We start from the raw sequence: 19,186 nt of genomic DNA, 5'->3' as shown, positions 1-19,186 counted from the left end.
AGCACTATGGTTGTAGGTAAGACCTGGGTCAGGGATTAAGCTGTTTTAAGGTATCACACCACTGAAAGTCAACAATCTATTTTATACAGTGCAGATCCAACAGGCCATGAACTGGAGTTTCTTTTTAATATCTATATAAAAAATAATGAGCGATTTACAGGTCTCTCTCTAGTCAGAACCTCAGAAGTATGTATAAAGGTGCTGTACAATATATAAACATTTACACCCAGTACATCCATACATTACTTAGCATTCCAAGGCCACGTCGCTAAGTCATCTGTTACAGTTGGAACGGATACAAGTTCTATGGAAGGAGAAATCACAGACAGGGAAGACACGAAATCAGGTCACAGTAACAGAGAGAAAAAATAGGGGAGGTGGTTATGATGGGGAGAGGATTTCGGTGGTGTAAGTCACCTTCGTGTTCAATGTCTGAATTTGTTACTGTACTCGGTAGTCAGGTATGCGAGTGCATACAACTCCACGTAGAACAGAATCTCCAGATAAGAATACATGGTTAATATCTACACAGGCTACTTCAAAGTATTAAATATTTTCACAGTCGTACTCCCCAAAAGGGGGTATTTGCATGTATTATGCTACACAGCAACTCTCACTGGATCACCCGAGGTCCAGCAGCAGAGCACAGTTCAGCTCGGCTTTAAAGCCAGCTTAATTTCCAAGGTCGCTGTTTGAGCAGCATTTGTACTGCTGAAGAATTCCACTCGGAACTGACACCCTGTGCTTCGTTACTCTTTAGGAAACATTTCATGTTTCAAAGCCAAAATGAGATATTAACTCATTCAAACAGCAAGTCATATTAGCTTGAATTCTGACGTGAGTACATAAAGCTCGGCCTTTGACACTTCCTCCTCCAAACTGCACCAACGGGCTCCTCTTACCACTTTTCACAGTCCCTAAAAATCTGTCAGGAAATCATCACTAAAATGATAAACCTCTTCCATTTATGCAGCCTGCTGTTCTTCCAGCTGTAGGACTGATGCATCTGGTGGCATCACTCCTCTTTTTAATATCTATTGTTTGGGTATTCTAGCCCAAACAATAGATATTAAGCCTCATGGACCCTGTATATCACCTATTTAGTGCTCTTAGAACAGATCACGCATTCAAAGTAAAATATGGGAGATGTCCAATCCACACAGGAAAGAGTGAGAAGCTGGTTCTGTCCTAAAGGTCACCTGGTTTCATACAGAAGGAAAAAAAATCTGATTCCCAACTAGCATTACATGAAGTAATTCTGGGATTCAGTACATAGCAGCACAGCGAGGCTGAAGATGTACACTCACTGCTCACACTGACCAAGCGCATTGAGGGGGCCATGGTGCCACAAGTGAACCTGAAGGGATGATGTTACTCAACAGAAGGCAGGATTTTCAGATGTGTGCACACAGCTATTCCAAGCATCCTGATGAGTCAAGAAAATAAAGCCATTTTTGCCATGGTCATAACAAGCAAAATTACAAAACAGTGATTATGTGAAATATAGTTTTTACTTACAGGATTTTGTAGTAGGTATAAAAATTTAAGAAAACCCCTTAATTGAACAGCATCAGTGGCTCGTTGCTGCCCTGGAATCGACAGAACCAACTCACCCATCGTCTTACTGACTCAGTAAGAACATGGGTGCTTCCTTGTGTAAACATGCAGCATGCTCTGGAGCAAACACCCACTTCAGACACCTGCCTCTTCTGTGACTGGAGTACATAGGAGAAGGATTAGATGGACTTGGATACAACGGATAACTTGGCACAAGAACAAGGAGTGAGTCATGATCACATTTGCGATATAGGCATTAAATAATTTGTTCAGAAACTCACAATACTATCAGAGAAAGCTGTAGCAGTGCAATGATGAGCAGCAGAACACTGCCTTCAAAAGGGCAAGGGGACAGCAGCTTAGGAAGTTTCAGTTAAGCAATCCAAAAGGTCCTTCATGCAGCTTAGATAATTTAAGAACAAATCAAATACTTTCCACCCTCTAACCAGTTTCTGGAAGAAAAATGACAACTCTGTGAAAAGAAACAACGCTTTTAAATGACCGTTATTAGAAACTTGATTAAAACAGGTTCTAAAAAAGTGTCAGTCAGGCCCGTTTTTCAGCCACACCTGCTGCTGGGGTGACTTTACAGGCGCTCGGTACCCTCCAAGGTCCAGGAGTTATTGGTGTTTTCTTGACTGGAGAACTACTCTCAGATTTGGAAATTCCATCATCTTTGGTTTCATCGGGCAGCTCCATGTGTCTCTCTCCATGTTGTCTGGTCAGTGTAATAGTGTCCTGTGTTTCCAGCCTTCTCTGTTTCTCCACGGAAAGCAGTGGAATGTTGGAAAGGCTGGAAGTCTTGAATCTGCTGGAACTTGGTTCTCCAGAGTTTGACTTCTTCATTTTTTCGTCTTCAGGTGTGTTTTTCCTAGAGTCACTGAATGGAAGATGATATTCGTCAAATGCTGCGTATTGTCTCTCTGGAGACCATCCTTCCCTCTTTCCAGAAGTTTTCTGCTTTATGTCTTTCCAGGTGACTCCAATTTTACCACTTCCACCTTTCAATTGCTCAGCAGTTGTTTTATCACCACCAGTTGTTCTATCTTGATATTCCTGTAACCTGCTGAGCGTTTCTACGCTTCCTTGCTTACCGAGATGCTTGTGGGGACTGGCAGCTCTTCCTGGATTTCCACTGGAATACTCTTTTCTGTTACTATTGTTCATCCCTATTTCTGTGGCTTTACTCTCACTCTTTCTGGAACCCTCAGATTTATGTGAGAGATTGCCGTAGGATTTTTCAGGATCCCCTTGTCTGTGGAATCCTGCCTGAGGGTGGCTCTCAGCAGCCCCAAACTTTTCTGGACTTGCCGATCTGTCTCTTGTGGTCCTTACTTCCAAAGTACCTTTTGTGATTTCAAACCCAGGACTGGAGGGACATTCCCATCTGTTCTTTGTTCTCTGGGGAGAAGACTGAGGCTTCATCTCAAACTGGTTTTCAGTTAAAGTGCTTATCTTTTCAGGCACAGTGTTCTTTGCTTGTTCCAGTTTCTCAGACAGCTGGACTCTTGTTAAAGCTTCTCCTGGTACTGGTAAATAACACACTTCAGATGGGGAAGCAGAATGTGAAGATGAAGATAATGGTGACTGTTCTTCATATATTACATTTAACGAAGATGGATTAGAACTATCCCAATCACCTGGAAGCGAACAGGGAGAGATTTGACTAAATGACTAGAAAAATCAAAGAAAAATATTCTAAATGTTTTAGAAACGTGCACACTACTGAGGTTTCAGGAGGTTATATGCAACCCTCCATTTAAAAAGGACTATGTAGTGGCATACTCTCAAGGTCTTGTTTAGTCAGTTTTCTATATTACACTGTTCTACAACCTACAACAACCATAAGGATGTGATTTTGGAAGAAAACCCTTAGAATGCTGGTGTGATCTCTGCAGGACTGACAGAGTCTTGTATCAGCATAGCTTTAGAGCCTACACAGCAAAACTGCAAAACAAAGTCCCTAACCTACATTATTTAATGCAAGAAAACCAAATGAACTGAAATTGTTATGCTAAAAGAAAACTGAAACAGTGAAAAGTTGAGGTTATTCATAGCTTTGCATTTTAATAATAGGAAGAGATGAAACACAAGACATGCAGATTTACCAAGTCTTTAAGGAAAAACCAAGAAAAGCACTGAAAGCCCTTAATGTTGCTCAGGTTTCACGTAGGGACACAGACTGGAAGGAGCCAAACCTGAAGGAGGAAGAGAAAAAGCCCAGAACTATATACCAAAATCACAGAGTATAGCAAGCAAGATTTCAATCAGAAATGTATAATTAACAGCGAGACAGGAGGCAACAAAACCCTTCCCCTCTCCACCTCTGCTGATCTAAGTTGATTAACCTAATCTCAGGCCCCACTTTGGACAGAAGGCTGGACCAGATGGTCTCTGGAGGTTCCTTCAAACTCTTATCACAGTATCAGACACTGGTTTGGGTTGGAAGGGACCTCAAAGCTCCTCCAGTTCCAACCTCCTGCCACGGGCAGGGACACCTTCCACTAGAGCAGGTTGCTCCAAGCCCCTGTGTCCAACCTGGCCTTGAACACTGCCAGGGATGGGGCAGCCACAGCTTCTCTGGGCACCCTGTGCCAGCGCCTCAGCACCCTCACAGGGAAGAACTTCTGCCTAAGAGCTCATCTCAATCTCCCCTCTGGCAGGTTAAAGCCATTCCCCTTGGCCTGTCCCTACAGGCCCTTGTCCAAAGCCCCTCTCCAGGCTTCTTGTAGCCCCTTTAGGCACTGGGAGCTGCTCTAAGGTCTCCCTGGAGCCTTCTCTTCTGCAGGCTGAAGAAGGAATGAAAGCTCTTCTATCATTCTGTGTTTCTACCTCCGACTCAGGAGATTTCTGTGAGCAAGAGGGCCAGGAGTGATTCCAGATCACTACTGTGCATCCCTCATGCTGCAGGATAAACACTATTTGTCAATGCTGAAATTATACTATGCTTACACAGCTGTAAGCAGAGCACTGGAGGTGCCCACACATGCTGTCTCCTCCTGTTCTAGATTGTAAATGCTGCTTTTCAAGAGGACCTTAGCAGAAGCTCATCAGAGCACAAGGAAGGCTATATTTAACTTTCACCCTTAAGACAAGGTAATTCACGGAGAGACAAACCCAGGCAGGAGTTTAGCAAGATGGCACAGAACAGCCCTCATGGTTTACAGATGGGCTGTTTCCATGCCATGAGCTAATTCACTGACTTGTCTGTGCTGTGTGGGTTGGAACAATAAGATGTTAAGGGGCCGCCTTCCAACTCTCTGGAGGAAAGAAATGAAGGAAGTTCCAAGCAGATTTTATCCCTTGTGTAGGTGCCAGTTGCAGCCTGTAAATGACTGAACAACAATTGGTAGTTCAGTCTGAGTGTTTTAAAATTTTCCAAGTATAAACTCACACTCGGTCACTATTAGTGAAAAGCTCTTCATCAGAAGAATTGACCTTGCAATGCTGAGCTTACCATCAGAATCTTGGTGTCAGCACCAAGGTGAAAAGACTAAAACGTGTACTGACAGAGAAAGCACTCTCTGCTTTATAATACTGCCTCAAGCCTTTCTGATCTGTAGCTTTGGAGCATTTCCTAAATCATAGAATTATAGAATAGTTAGGGTTGGAAAGGACCCTAAGATCACCTAGTTCCAACCCCCCTGCCATGGGCAGGGACACCTCGCACTAAACCATGTCACACAAGACTCCACCCAACCTGGCCTTGAACACTGCCAGGGATGGAGCATTCACAACTTCCTTGGGCAACCCATTCCAGTGCCTCAGCACCCTCACAGTAAAGAACTTCTTCCTTATATCTAATCTAAACTTCCCCTGTTTAAGTTTGAACCCATCACCCCTTGTCCTACCACTACAGTCCCTGATGAAGAGTCCTTCCCCAGCATCCTTATAGGCCCCCTTCAAACACTAGAAGCTGCTCTGAGGTCTCTATGCAGCTTCTCTTCTCCAGGCTGAACAGCCCCAACTTTCTCAGCCTGTCTTCATACAGGAGCTGCTCCAGCCCTCTTATCATCCTTGTGGCCTCCTCTGGACTTGCTCCAACAGCTCCATGTCCTTTTTATGCTGAGGACACCAGCACTGTACACAATACTCCAAGTGAGGTCTCACAAGAGCAGAGCAGAGGGGCAGGATCACCTCCTTCGACCTGCTGGTCACGCTGCTTTTGATGCAGCCCAGGATATGGTTGGTTTCTGGGCTGCAAGCGCACACTGAAGCCGGCTCATGTTCAGCTTCTCATCGACCAACACCCCCAAGCCCTTCTCCTCAGGCTGCTCTGAATCTCTTCTCCACCCAACCTGTAGCTGTGCCTGGGATTGCCCCGAACCAGGTGTAGGACCTTGCACTTGGGTTGGTTGAACTTCATGGGGTTGGCATTGGCCGCCTCATGAGTGTGTCAAGGCTCCTCTGGATCCCATCCCTTCCCTCCAGCGTATCAACCGAACCACACAGCTTGGTGTCATCGCAAACTTGCTGAGGCCACACTCAATCCCACTGTCCATGTCGCCAACAAAGATGTTGAACAAGATCGGCCCCAGCACCGACCCCTGAGGGACACCACTCGTTACTGTTTTCCAACAGGACATTGAGCTGTTGACCACAACTCTTTGTGTGCGGCCATCGAGCCAGTTCTTTATCCACCGAGTGGTCCATCTATCAAATTGATGTCTCTCCAATTTAGAGACAAGGATGTCGTGCGAGACGGTGTCGAACGCTTTGCACAAGTGCCGGTAGATGATGTCAGCTGCTCTGCCCTTGTCCATCAGTTCTGCTGATGGATATTCTGCTGATACTTGAGTTAAGCTCAATTTGTCAGATTCAAAATCCTCAGTTCTGTTCTCTGAACTGAGATCTCCTGCAAGCGTTTGAGTTTCTGCCCTTCTCTTTTCTTTGCCTACAAAGTTGTGCTTTCCTGCTGTGGATGCAGAAGTCACCGCTTTAAACAAGCAGAACCCACTTTGAGAGGAAAGCTGCCTCTATCCCTGCTGTCTGAAGGCTTGGGTTTGAAAAACAAAGCAGTCCATAATTTAGAAGGCTAAAAGCAGGGATATAAACCTGTACAGAAATAATATTCTTAACAATACAGGCATTTTGAACTGAGTACTGTATCATAGCAGATTTTAATTTAAAAGTCAATCAGTGCTAATTACCACATTTGTATAGGAAAGCTTGATTAGCTTAGAGCTCAGAAACTTATTACAGTTACAAATATGCAGTAATTTCACACTGTGTGATATTCCCAGGTACTTGTGTTAATTTTACAAAAATATTCCTTATATTTTAAAATTAATCCGAAGAGCTGCACAGCTGTCAAAAAGGGAACTGCTAACTATTCCTGTGAGCAAGCACCAAAGTCTCCTTCTCAGATTGGACTCCATGGCCTTGGCCCCTTAAAATGCAGCAGCCCCTGAGGTGACATACCATGATCTGGAATCAAGCCAGTCCCCGGTCTCAGCAGCAGCAAAACTTTATTCCCTCCAGCCTGAATCAGCTCAATGGCTCGTGTGTGAGTGATTCCTTGGGTGGGTTCTCCATTAATTTCAACAATTTGGTCACCGACCTGAGGAAAAAAGAGCAACCAGGTTAGTCCTTGTGACTCTCTGACACTGTAAGCTGATTTTTAATTTAGAAATTAAAAAGTAAGAGGCTTCTATTTTTCCTCTCCTACTAAAATTCACTCAGCAACAGCAACACCATTCCATGGCTGCTCATCAACATGATATGACACAACACTCTGGTGTTTCAGAGCTCTTCACATAGGTCTTCTGCTCAGCAGATTTCAGGTTACTTAAGCACATCTTCCATTTATTTACAAATGATGAGATCAATACAGCCGCGTGCCTGAATGCATTTTCATTTAAGGAAGTCCTTCCCTGGGAGGGTGCTGAGGCGCTGGCACAGGGTGCCCAGAGAAGCTGTGGCTGCCCCATCCCTGGCAGTGTTCAAGGCCAGGTTGGACACAGGGGCTTGGAGCAACCTGCTCTAGTGGAAGGTGTCCCTGCCCGTGGCAGGGGGTTGGAACTGGAGAAGCTTTGAGGCCCCTTCCAACCCAAACCATTCCATGATTCTATGAATTAGCAACTTACAGAGGCAGTGGGCAGGTAATGACTGCTCACATTAACTTCGCAGGCTGCTGAGAAGGGGTTGGAAGAGCACCCCTACAAAAAGGGTCATGAAATCTATTTTACAATACATGAATCGGCCAATGGATGTCACTAGTGTATAAAATTAGCAGTTTAAAGGAACTGACTGGGCTTTGTTAAATAAACTGTCTCTGCCAAAGGAGGTCACAGTCTGGTTACTCATCGGACAGGACAGGACACCCCGCTCCAGACAACGTGCTTCCCATCATGCTCAGTTGCCATTAACTGGGCGAGAAATTCCTCTTCACAGTTTTAAAGTACAGCCAGAAAATGACACCATTTTCCTGCTGAGGAGGGAGAATCTGAATGATGTGAAATGTGTGAATAACCTCACGCTGGGTGAGTGCAGCCCCTCTGTGCTTCGAGCTGCTGGGGACACACAGCACAGTGCTTACGGCACTGCTCCTCCATAGGAATCACGTTCCCATGGAACACGGCCGCCCGCCGGTGCAGTGAACACATCCCTACATACACACATCCCCTGCCCAGTGAGGTGCCAAATGGTGGAAGGGGGCATCATGCTGGAATGTTCAGGAGTATCTTGCTATCATAGTCCCCCACCAACCGATGCCTTGGCACAGGTTGCCTACATGAAGCAGAGTGCAGTCAGCTGGGAACCTTTTGGTTGTTCCTGTTGGGAAAGCAAAGCCCTGGAGCTCAGTGTAACAGCACTTGGAATGCAAGAGAAAATATTACTGCTGAACACTACACTCATGTAGTCCCTCAAGCATGGGGGAAGAAGGGAATTACTGTAAAGAATAGGATGATAGGAGTTAACAATACTTAGAATTCCACATCCAATTAAGCCTCACAGTAGCTCCAGCAAGTATTTGTGTCAGCCCTGCGCTGCGAACTACAGTACAAATGGAGGCAGAGCCTTGTGCCAGTGGTGGTACATGCAGTGAAGCACCAGGACTGCACACGGAAAGCATCATGCTCCAGCCTCTGAAAATTCAGCTCTGGGCAGATTGTAGTAGTCACAGATTGTCACCTACCATTGCTCTTTGGCATTGTACCCATATGCTTTGCTTTTACTACAACATCTGAAAGTGAATGCCTTGCACAAAGATAAGAATTTTGCTACTGTGGGTAAATTACTGCGTCAAAAAGCCAACTTGATCAACAAACTGATTAGAGAAGACAAACTCACATGTACTCTCCCATCTTTGACAGCTGGCCCATCTTCAGCAAGTCGAAGGATGAATAAACCCATGTTGTATTCCTTTCCTCCTCGAAGGCTGAATCCGAACCCTCGAGGGCCCCTTTCCAACTCCACTGGGAAACAGCCAGGATTCTGTGCAGGAAGTCACAGAGAAAAAAGAGATGAGGACTTATAGGCACATTCAAACATTTGTTTTTCCGGAAAAACGCTTCACACGTTTTGAGAAACATGCAATCCACGGTTTACACTGAATTCATCACCACTCATGTACAACTGGGTGCAATAGTTTCATCCCAAGTCTAAGCATACAGAACATTTTTCTTTCTAAGTTTTAGATATGCATGAAATTTCTTTAAGAAACTGCCAAAGGGTCTGTAGTGGCCTTATTGCAAGCATTTGCTGCTTCTTTTAGCATTATAATATATCCTCAACTATACTAAGGAGATAATAACATTTAAGGCATTAGCAAAAACATTCTGTTCAACACTTCACTGCATTTTTACACGCAACTTCTCCACCCAGGTCTGACAAGGGAATGTTTAATTGTTCTCATTTGAATGCTCCATGGCAATGCCACTGTAGCATCTTGATGGACAAATAGTTTGCAAGTCTCTGCACCCTGTGGAGGGTTACCTGTACCTGGGAATGACGGCTACCAACAACTGAAGCCACGCCAGCATCAGACTGTGTCAAGTGCTTATGCTCAGGCCAGGAAAGCCTGTAACTACTTGAAACTTCTTTTCCAGTTTCACTTTCCGTAGCTCCCCTGCACAGAGGGAAAAGGATGTGGATGTTATCTTTGCATTAACAACCCTCTGGTTAAGCTTTTTCAGCTGTTCTCAGTTCCTTTTGCCAACCCCAAAAGCTTTGTACCTGTCTGTGCTGGAAGTGTTGATCTGGGCTGACCCCAGTGGTCGGTGCTGCGGAGCTGGACTCTGCCTGGCGGAGTTTGTTCCCGAGGGAGGACCACGGTGTTCTAATAGATTAAAAAAAAATCAACAATCAGAACTTCACAAATATAAAGGCAACACACCCACCACGAGAGCACAGTGGCCATCAGGGCAGTGTCTGCTGTTGCTACTGCTGTGGCATCTTGGGCTGAGCTGAGCTCGCTGTGGTCACAAGGCAAAGAGGATTTTCCAAGGTCTAATGGGACAAGCCAGGAACCCAAGTGGTTCCATGGAATAAACACCCAGGAATTTTATTCTTACCTATGCTGCTTTTCTTCAGAAAAACATCATTTTAACTGAACCAGACATGAACAGAAGGGTTTTAGACTGACTGCAGGTTGATAGAAGACAGTGAATGAGCCCATGTTGTATTCAGACATAAATACAGACAAAAGGGACTAGTCAGATCCAGCTCAGTTAAGAACCAACCAACCCCAGTAAAATACACAAAGTGCTCAAGCTTTAAGCTCCCTGTGACCCACAAGCATGCGCTTGAGCCCAGAACCCCCTGTGTGCTGGGCTGCACCTCCAGAGCATGAGCAGCAGGTTGAGGGAGGGGATTCTGCCCCTCTGCTGTGCTCTGGGGAGACCCCCCCTGCAGTCCTGATCCAGCTCTGGGGCAGCAGCACAAGAGGGATGTGGAGCTGTTGGAGCGAGTCCAGAGGAGGCCCCGGAGCTGCTGCGAGGGCTGGAGCAGCTCTGCTCTGGAGCCAGGCTGAGAGAGCTGGGCTGGGGCAGCCTGGAGAAGAGAAGGCTCCTCAAGGGGAGACCTTAGAGCAGCTCCAGTGCCTAAAGGGCCTACAGAAAACCTGAAGAGGGGCTTTGGACAAGGGCCTGTAGGGACAGGACAAGAAGGAATGGCTTTAACCTGCCAGAGGGGAGATTGAGATGAGCCCTTAGGCAGAAGTTCTTCCCTATGAGGGTGCTGAGGCGCTGGCACAGACTTTTCCCAGAGAAGCTGTGGCTGCCCCATCCCTGGCAGTGTTCAAGGCCAGGTTGGACACAGGGGCTTGGAGCAACCTGCTCTAGTGGAAGGTGTCCCTGCCCGTGGCAGGGGGTTGGAACTGGATGAGCTTTGAGGTTCCTTCCAACCCAAACCACTCTGTGACTCTATGATCTTAACGGAAGGAAAACATAATGCTTATTATTAGACTGAATTTCTCGGGTATGTGAGACCTCTCAAGTCCTTCACAGGCTGCTTGGTGCTGTTACTATGATATGCCTTAAGGAGTTTTTTCTCTAGAGACAAAATGTCAACTTTTACTCCTGGTTTATACTCAGAGTTTTAATTTAGAAGCACAGGCAAGAAATATGCCATCTGTTTGTACAAATCCTCCAGTCCTCCCTTCAGCCTGCTCCCTTGTGTTTCCAGCTAATGCACGACCAAAAGCTGACAGGCTCCTGCTTTTGTGAAAAATGCTAAAGAATGTTTTCTGGCACATGAAGCACAATTCATTTATTCATACGAAAAGGAAATATCACGCATCTGTGAAATCTGGGAGGTAGAGGGAAGGGGGACATGGTAGTATTGTTCTTGGCAGTCCCAGAGGACAGCACTGAAGATGATGGGGAACAGCAAACTCCATCAGGGTTTATACTTTGTGATGCTGAACAGCTTCTGGCAAAAGGGCATTTTTTTCTTTGGAGCTGCATCCTGCACCTTCCTCAGCATTCACCGTTGTCTTGTGAATCATCTCTGAAGCTCAGCTCTCCCCCCGCAACCCAGTGGGGAAAACATCTGGACTCCTGACTAATTCACATCCACCCTGGCTTTCTACAGGATCTGCTGTATACAGGGTTGTGCTGTGAGGTAAACTATTTCTCCAGCTAAATCAAGGCGAATTTTCAAGTGGTGATATATGCCCATTTTGGTGGAACAGGTTCTATTTCTCTCTCTTTCACTGTCTACATCTGATACACGCCAACTCCACCTCCTCTATGCCACACATTTTTTCTGTCCAGTCTTTTCAGTCTGATTTTATCACCTGCTACTGAAGAGCTTTTTTCCCCCTCTTTATTAATTCTCCTCAGGTTCTTGTTTTGTATCTACTTTTTGGCTCCAAATCTGTAATTGAGGAAGTGGGACAAGTTCTTACACAGCATCCAGGTACGCTCATGCATTAATAAGGGACAAAAATGTTACCTTCAGAAAGCTTATTCTCAAAACAAAGCTGATTAAGAGCACCAGAGAAACTGATCTAATGCAACCAACACAACTTCAGTTGCATTATAAACATTGCCCTGGGCAACTGCTTTGAAGTGTGTCCCTTCAAAATGGAATGAATCAGATTTGATAGAATGAAAATCTTAATAGAAAAGTAACAATTTATTGAAGTCTCTCTGCTTCAGCATTAACAAAACAGAAAATTAAGTCTTTGAAATTTTTTATTACAGGCTGAGAGAGCATGTTAAATATTTGTCATGAATGTGAAATTAGAGAATCATCTATTGGATTTATTCACATTCTGGCTTTCGGTATTTATTATTTAAAATGTGAAGAAAGCCAACTTTCTGGTAAAGTAACGCTAGCAAGTTTAATTAAACCCACAAGCAGTGATCCAGAAAAACACAGTGGCAAGCAGGGTTAGAAAACAGCTTTTCCTCCTCAAATGATTGGATTTTACATATTTATAGTGAACTGTTTGTGTAGAAACAATGCCATATTGAATGCAGTGCTGCATGGGAGCTTCCATTAAAAACACAGGCCAGGCTGGACGGGGCTTGGAGCAACCTGCTCTAGTGGAAGGTGTCCCTGCCCATGGCAGGGGGTTGGAACTGGAGGAGCTTTAAGGTCCCTTCAAACCCAAACCAGTCTGTGACTCTGTGATGACTTTGCAGTCACAAATACTCACTTTGATGCTCAGATGGACACAGCATTTGCATGTGAAGAATCCACTAGGCACCCCAGAGGCTCTGCAGGAAAACCCCAAGGCAAGGGTTTCATGGTGGGATGTGACCATTTTTCAAAGGGTGGTTTTGGCAGACAGGACTACTGGATGCTTCTGTTGTATCCCAGAGATGCAGCATTAGGCAATTTGTGTATTTTAACATGGCAGGATGGAAAACCTCAGAGTGCCTAAATGAAAAGGATCTGAAAGCAGTGTCCCTATGGCCTTAGAGCACCCCAACTCTGCTCAGCAGAGCTGCTCCAGAGCATCCAGATGTTCCAGAGCTCATCTGGAACACAGCTCCTGGCAGCAGCAAGAGACGGGCACTGTCTGGAGACAAGATTTTCTCTCTGGGCATCATCCTGCGTCTGCTGCAGCCCCCCCCCCCCCACTCCTGGAAAGGTCATTTCTCTTTAGTTGCAGAAGACAAGGTCTTCTGGCATGTTTCCATGTGAGCAGCAGTCTGCCTCTCTCATGTGAAAAATCATGAGAATTTCTCTTACCCTGCACCATGTTGTTCATACTTGTATCTTATTTTTCAGTATAACCACCTTGGCAGCTGTCTCTCTGCCCCACCTGCCTTCAGCTCTTCCAAAGCAACTGGATGAGCTTCACTCGCTTTAATTTCCAAACATCTTAAAATACTCCACTTTAAGCAAATTAACTTCAGAAGTTACAAACATCAGACTCTGGCAGCGTAGTACGAACCATCAACCTGCTGGGACCATGCACCTTCCTTACCTTCCTCAGCCACAACAGTCAGAGTCACCACGTTGCCTGCATCCTTGATGAGCTGCACTATGCTGTCATGTGAGAGCTCAACGATGGATTGACCGTTCACTGCCGAGATACGGTCTCCCACTTTCAGCTTCCCACACTGGTCAGCTGGGCTCCCATCTATAACTCGCCCAATCTTGTGAGGAATCACTAGGAAATCAAGAACAGGCACAGCAACATATTCATTTGATATTCATAATTAATATTCATACAATCATATGAATGATAGAATCACAGAATGGTTTGGGTTCGAAGGGATCTTAAAGCTCCCCCAGTTCCAACCCCCTGCCACAGGCAGGGACACCTTCCACTAGAGCAGGTTGCTCCAAGCCCCTGTGTCCAACCTGGCCTTGAACACTGCCAGGGATGGGGCAGCCACAGCTTCTCTGGGCACCCTGTGCCAGCGCCTCAGCACCCTCACAGTGATTTATGTCAGACAAGCACCACACAGACCTAGATTGTGACAGTCACCCCAGAGATGGCTCCTGCTTTAAAGGGTGGCACTGCTTGTGCAAGAAAAACCTGCAAATAATGAAGAAAGTAGAGTGAATGGAAACAGCAACCCCTGCCAGCACGGCCTTGTCACATCCAAGGTGTTATGCCTAAAGGAAAACACAGGAAAGAAACAGGTCACATCTGTGAAGGGATGAGTAAGACCATGTGTCCCAGGAGCGCTCTAAAGCAGTTTCTTTGCCTCTTGTATTCTTTTCCATTTCACAGAGAGACCCTGGATCACTGTGCAGACTCAGAGACAGTTATGGACGTCCAGTTTAACACAGTCATTAGAAATCCAGATGCACAGGTTAAGTCTTCCTCCTTGAAATCAAAAATTAAGCCTTAAATACACTCCAAAAGGAAATCCAACTTCTCCTACCAGAGACTGACCTAGTAACCTGGTGAGCACCAGCAGCGACCCTCAGCACACCCAGGTAGCACAACAAAGTCTGCATAGACCCATTCCCTATTCCTGCTCTCCAAGATGAATTTGAACCTGTAGTAATCATCTTGAACTTTAACTAGTTCTCCTGACTTGGTTTCCTAGTCCATCCCATGGTGACACTCTTCTCCGTATAGAGACTCCTCTAAAGGCCAAAATGATGGGGCCAGAAAAGACAGAACAGGGAAAAGAGGGAATTTTATGAGAAGTAGAAGGAAAAAAGGCTGCTTGTAGTTACTTTCCCAGAGATGAACACAGATGCAGGAAGGAGCAGAACTAAAAGGGCACAAGGAGGGAGGGATGCTCCACTTCAGCATGGTTCTTCCTCTGGAGGGAGAGCCCTGCCATGGCTCCCGTGTCTCCCTGCCAAGAACTGTGCTGGTGCTCAGGGAGAGATCTTGTTTTACAGTTTGCTGACCTGAACATCAGTGCTGCAGATGGCACTGGGCAGCCAGTGAGGTGCCATTGCGAGGGGAGAAACCTACCAAAACCTGGGGCAAAAGAGCAGCTCGTTGAGCTGCCTGGGTGCTGACGTGGCCCCAACAGCCCATTCACACTACAGCAAAGTACATCAGTCAGCGTGCTTCCCCATGCATCTAGAGCAGTCTTTCACTCATCTGTATGCCTGAAAACACAGCAAAATCAGCTCCTGTCCTTCCCAAACCCTTCATCAGGGCTCTTCTGCACAGGAACTGCTGCACTGCTCCTTGGTAACTCATTTCCAAACACCTCTCCAGACTGACCTCCACATGTGTCATAAATACCCTTACTGGTACTTCATATAAAAGCCTGTTTGCATCTCCAAAGCCTGAAGCAGGTTTGATGGATACCTATTGTCTGTAGCTGCTGCTCTCCCAAACATGCTTTTCCCTGCAGGATTGAAGAGGTGAGGAACATTATGACCTGTCAGAATTATCAACTGGCTTTTCAAATCCATGGCAGCAAATCTGAAACACTTTCACAGCATCATCAGGCACCCAAGATTAAAAAGCCATCAAGGATTCTTTTAATGAGCTAGCACATGCAGAAGTTGCTGTGAAAGAACAGACATTGATGCCTTCTAGCATTCACCATGAGTTTAAATGTTATTTAATCTTCCCTTAATAGATTGGGGTTTTAACTATTATATAAAGCTAAGAGCCAACTGTGAAGAGTAAAGCACTGCAGGGCTACAGACTCAATTGCTGATTACTTGTTTTAAAATAATCCTGGCTTTAGAAGAACACAATAGCTTCATATTAAACTGTGCCACAGGAAAGTTCTGCACAGCACAACCTGTGGCTGCACCAGCATCTCTTTTTTTTTCCCTGTGTGTTAGAAACAGCCTAGACCACAGGGCTTATGTTTCCAGCACTGGAATTGGTTTTAGTTGCCTCCTACTTTCAGTTCTAATAACAAATAAACAGGGACTTGCAGCAGATCCTCAGACAGAGGATGCACCGTGCCTGCACCACTGCTGCTGCACCATCCGACCACGCTGGGTGCTTCCAGAGTGGCTAGTTTTAACATTCTTGAAAAGGTATTGTCTGAGCCAAGACTGCATCACACTTTAAATATATATCACATGAATTCAGCACAGTGTTATTTATTCTGTGCTCCTGCTGGTTTTTTATTGTGCAGTAAAATGAAGTGGAAAAACAGAAGTGTCTGAGGCTCAGTAAGAGAGACACACTGTCAAGCCATCATTATGTCTGTCTGGAACCAGCTGAGTTCAGAAGGGTGATTTACACTACAGAACTAAAAGAACTGAGTAAGGATTTCAGGAGTTATCTCTACCTTAATGTCAGTGAATTGAGTTCATTTGTGGGTGAACACAGAGCTGGCTTGTATTTTGAGAGCTGCCACAGAATAACCAAACCTTGGACTAGATGACCTTTGAAGTAGATGACCTATTTCCAACCCAAAGTATTCTATGAACTATTTCGTGATGGCCAATAGGAATGAATCTCAGAAAGATGATCCTACTCACCACCTCTTGCAAAAAATATTCAACAGCCTCTCCCTGGCACTGGGAGGTAAGTAGCAGCCATCAGCACGAGAAGTACTTGATTACACTGAGCAGACTGGTCACGGATCTTTCCAGTCCTTGAGTTGGTCTCCAGGGCTTCCTTCAAGCAGCTTCTCTCATTCACTTCTGCTCACAGTATTTCTTTTTATTTCTGCTTTTAACCTTGGTTCTTTTGCTGTTTATCTTTACAGCTATGCCTGAAGCCATGTCCATATGTCAGAACTGTAATACCAGCATGCTCCTTTTTCATTTTGATTATCTCTCTAGACAAGCACCCTACCTGCCTGACAATAACAACTTCATTGCTTTGTTCCAAGTACTGCAGTCTCTACTTTCTCAGATCCTCCAAAATGAGAAATTCTACCTGATTAGATAATATAAAGGTTGAAACTATACTTCCATTAAAACACCTATGAATTAATGCAGTGTGGGAATCATCACCACCACGTCCTGAGGATTGCCCTGTGACAAGCTCACACTCCTGTGTATGGGCTGGTCGCATGCGACAGACTTTTCCCCTGTTCCCTACTTATGTCACAGTTGGGTGAAGAAGAGCGTGAACATGAAGCAAGACAGACCAAGCCTCAGCTATTTGGGCTGTGAAACAGTGTGAGTGGAAAATGACTGTATCTTTGCAGAGTGCTGCGTAGGTAACACCAGCACATCAAAGAAGGAGAAATCCTTAAAGAAGCTGCATCCCATCTTTGCTGCTGTTGCTGCCAGGAGCAGCTTTGGTACAAGCATCAGGCAGTGACACCACCACCAGAACACGGCACTTACCACCAGGTGGAGGTTTGTTCTTTGAGGTGAGGATGACGAAGCCAAATCCTTCATTCTCCTTCCGCTGCAGACGGACATCGTAGACCTCTGGGGACTGCAAGTTTGCAAACTCCACCCGATTCAGCCGGGGAGAGCCGTTTTGTGTGAAGACAGGCTGTGACTCCTCCTCCTCTGCTTGCTTTTCCCCTTTCAGGTAACAGACAAACAACAAATAAGGAAAAAACAATACTGCTGTTCTACAAAGCAGCTACAGCAAAACTGTACGTCTCAGTATCAGTGCCAGCATGAGGAAACACTGTCTGCCTGGGAAAGTAAGGGGTGAGTTTATGAACAATGCAATTTGGATCAGACAGAAATCAGATGCAGGATAAAGCATTCAAAGGCCCAGTTATGCAAGGAAAGCCTGCTGCACACTGGTTGCACACAGGTGAACAGACCTGACTCTGTGTACACAGACTTTGTCAGAGTGACCTGATGCCTCTTTATAGTAAAAAAATCCCACTGTGGCTTTTCTGCATGCTACAAGGTCTATGGCAGAGATTCAGCTACAAACCACAACTATTGCTATCTTAAGTGAGGAAAAACTGTTTACTTGGAACAATGGAAATGGTTTTTAAAAGAGCCTGAAGACTGAAGTCAGGCTTTCTTTTAGGAAACCTACAAACTTTTGGTCCTGAAGTATTCATCTACCAGAAGGTATCTTAAAAGACATTGAGAATTGATCTTAAAAATACTTCTTCCTTTTACTTGTATGTACTCAGAACGAATGCTTGAGTAATGCAATGGAAAGGCAATAATGGTTGGTAATCAGAACAGGGGACTGTTATCAGTTCTCCTAAAGCCCATCCCAGCTCTGCCATTCACTTGATCAGCATCATCAAATCACAGACAATGCTTCTCTGTGCACTGCTGACCTGGACACTGATCTAAAACTGCAGAATCACAAGATGCTGTCCTGAGTCATCTCTGGTCTGAATGCACTTTCTCTTGCTACACACAGGTGCCAAGAGATTTGAGAATACGGCTGCTGTACAGAAAAGAGATTGTGTCATTACTCCATTTGCACAGGATTAGTGGCTGTTCTAATTAACATCTGCAAAAAGGTTTGAAGCCATCATAATTTTTATTGCCCTACCTGTGTGAGCAGAGCAAACCACCAAGCATCAAAGCATCAGCTTACTGAATTCTGCTTTTCTCCACTTACTAAGAGTTATAGCTGACCCTCCTGAATCTCAGGCTGCTCAACTCTAGTGCAATAACTGACAAGTTTCAGAGCAGCTTTAGATGATTTGATTACAAAAAGGGTTCCTTCAGCCAGATGTGTGCCCTGTAGTACCCTCTCCGGACAGACAGAAACATACCACCAAAGAAGATCTTCCTCCGGACTGTGAGCAGCACCTGACCATTCCGTGCAGCACTGGTCATTAAGTCCAAAACTTGTTTGTGTGACTTCCCTTTCACAGGGATTCCATCGATGCACATCAGCTCATCCGCAGCTCGAAGCCTGCCGTCTTTCTCTGCTGCTCCCAACGGGATTATGGCTCCAATATAAATCTGTCAGCAGAGCAGAGTCAGGGGGTTTGAGCAGCAGAACATGAACTCATCAGCACATGTAATGGAATCCAGGTGAATCCTGACGGATAAGCGCTTTTGGGAAGGTAATTTTAAAGATTATTTAACTGTCCAATTGTAGCAGAAACAGCCAGCGAGTGTACTTTGCACAAGCTGACTCTGGGTATAATTTGGGGGCTCAAAGCATTCAGTAAATACTTAGTTTTGAGGGCTTTTTAATCCTTATTTCCATGAATTCTGGAAATGTCACTGCCTCTTGAGCATAATGGTCATCTTTTGACTTAAGCACAGACTGTACTTTTTACACATATATTATTTCCCAGACATTATTGAAACAAAAGCCTCTGTCATTCACTCTACTTATTCAAGTATTTTTCTAACCAAGACTAGGTCAGAGTGATTGGGAAAGTAA

The 19,186-nt window shown here is 45.1% G+C and overlaps 1 protein-coding gene across 2 annotated transcripts in view; it reads right to left on the bottom strand.

Annotated features, from left to right (window-relative positions):
* Positions 1-107: 107 nt before the first annotated feature.
* MAGI3 (membrane associated guanylate kinase, WW and PDZ domain containing 3) overlaps positions 108-19,186 on the bottom strand; it is a 78,548-nt gene continuing 59,469 nt past the window's right edge. The window contains exons 14-22 of one of the 2 annotated variants that reach the window (XM_030473603.1): positions 18,564-18,756; positions 17,203-17,388; positions 13,442-13,627; positions 9,736-9,838; positions 9,502-9,628; positions 8,851-8,994; positions 6,979-7,117; positions 3,666-3,755; positions 108-3,197 (exon numbers count right to left, since the gene is read on the bottom strand). In XM_030473603.1, coding sequence (XP_030329463.1) covers positions 3,706-3,755; positions 6,979-7,117; positions 8,851-8,994; positions 9,502-9,628; positions 9,736-9,838; positions 13,442-13,627; positions 17,203-17,388; positions 18,564-18,756 — 1,128 coding nt within the window. In that variant the 3' untranslated portion in view covers positions 108-3,197; positions 3,666-3,705. The remainder of the gene's footprint in view (positions 3,198-3,665; positions 3,756-6,978; positions 7,118-8,850; positions 8,995-9,501; positions 9,629-9,735; positions 9,839-13,441; positions 13,628-17,202; positions 17,389-18,563; positions 18,757-19,186) is intronic. The other variant, XM_030473601.1, reaches the window with a different exon arrangement.

The sequence above is a fragment of the Strigops habroptila genome, chromosome 18 (assembly GCF_004027225.2).
Source record: "Strigops habroptila isolate Jane chromosome 18, bStrHab1.2.pri, whole genome shotgun sequence".
Classification (NCBI taxonomy): Eukaryota; Metazoa; Chordata; class Aves; order Psittaciformes; family Psittacidae; genus Strigops; species Strigops habroptila.
This window is presented reverse-complemented; position numbering and strand designations above follow the sequence as displayed.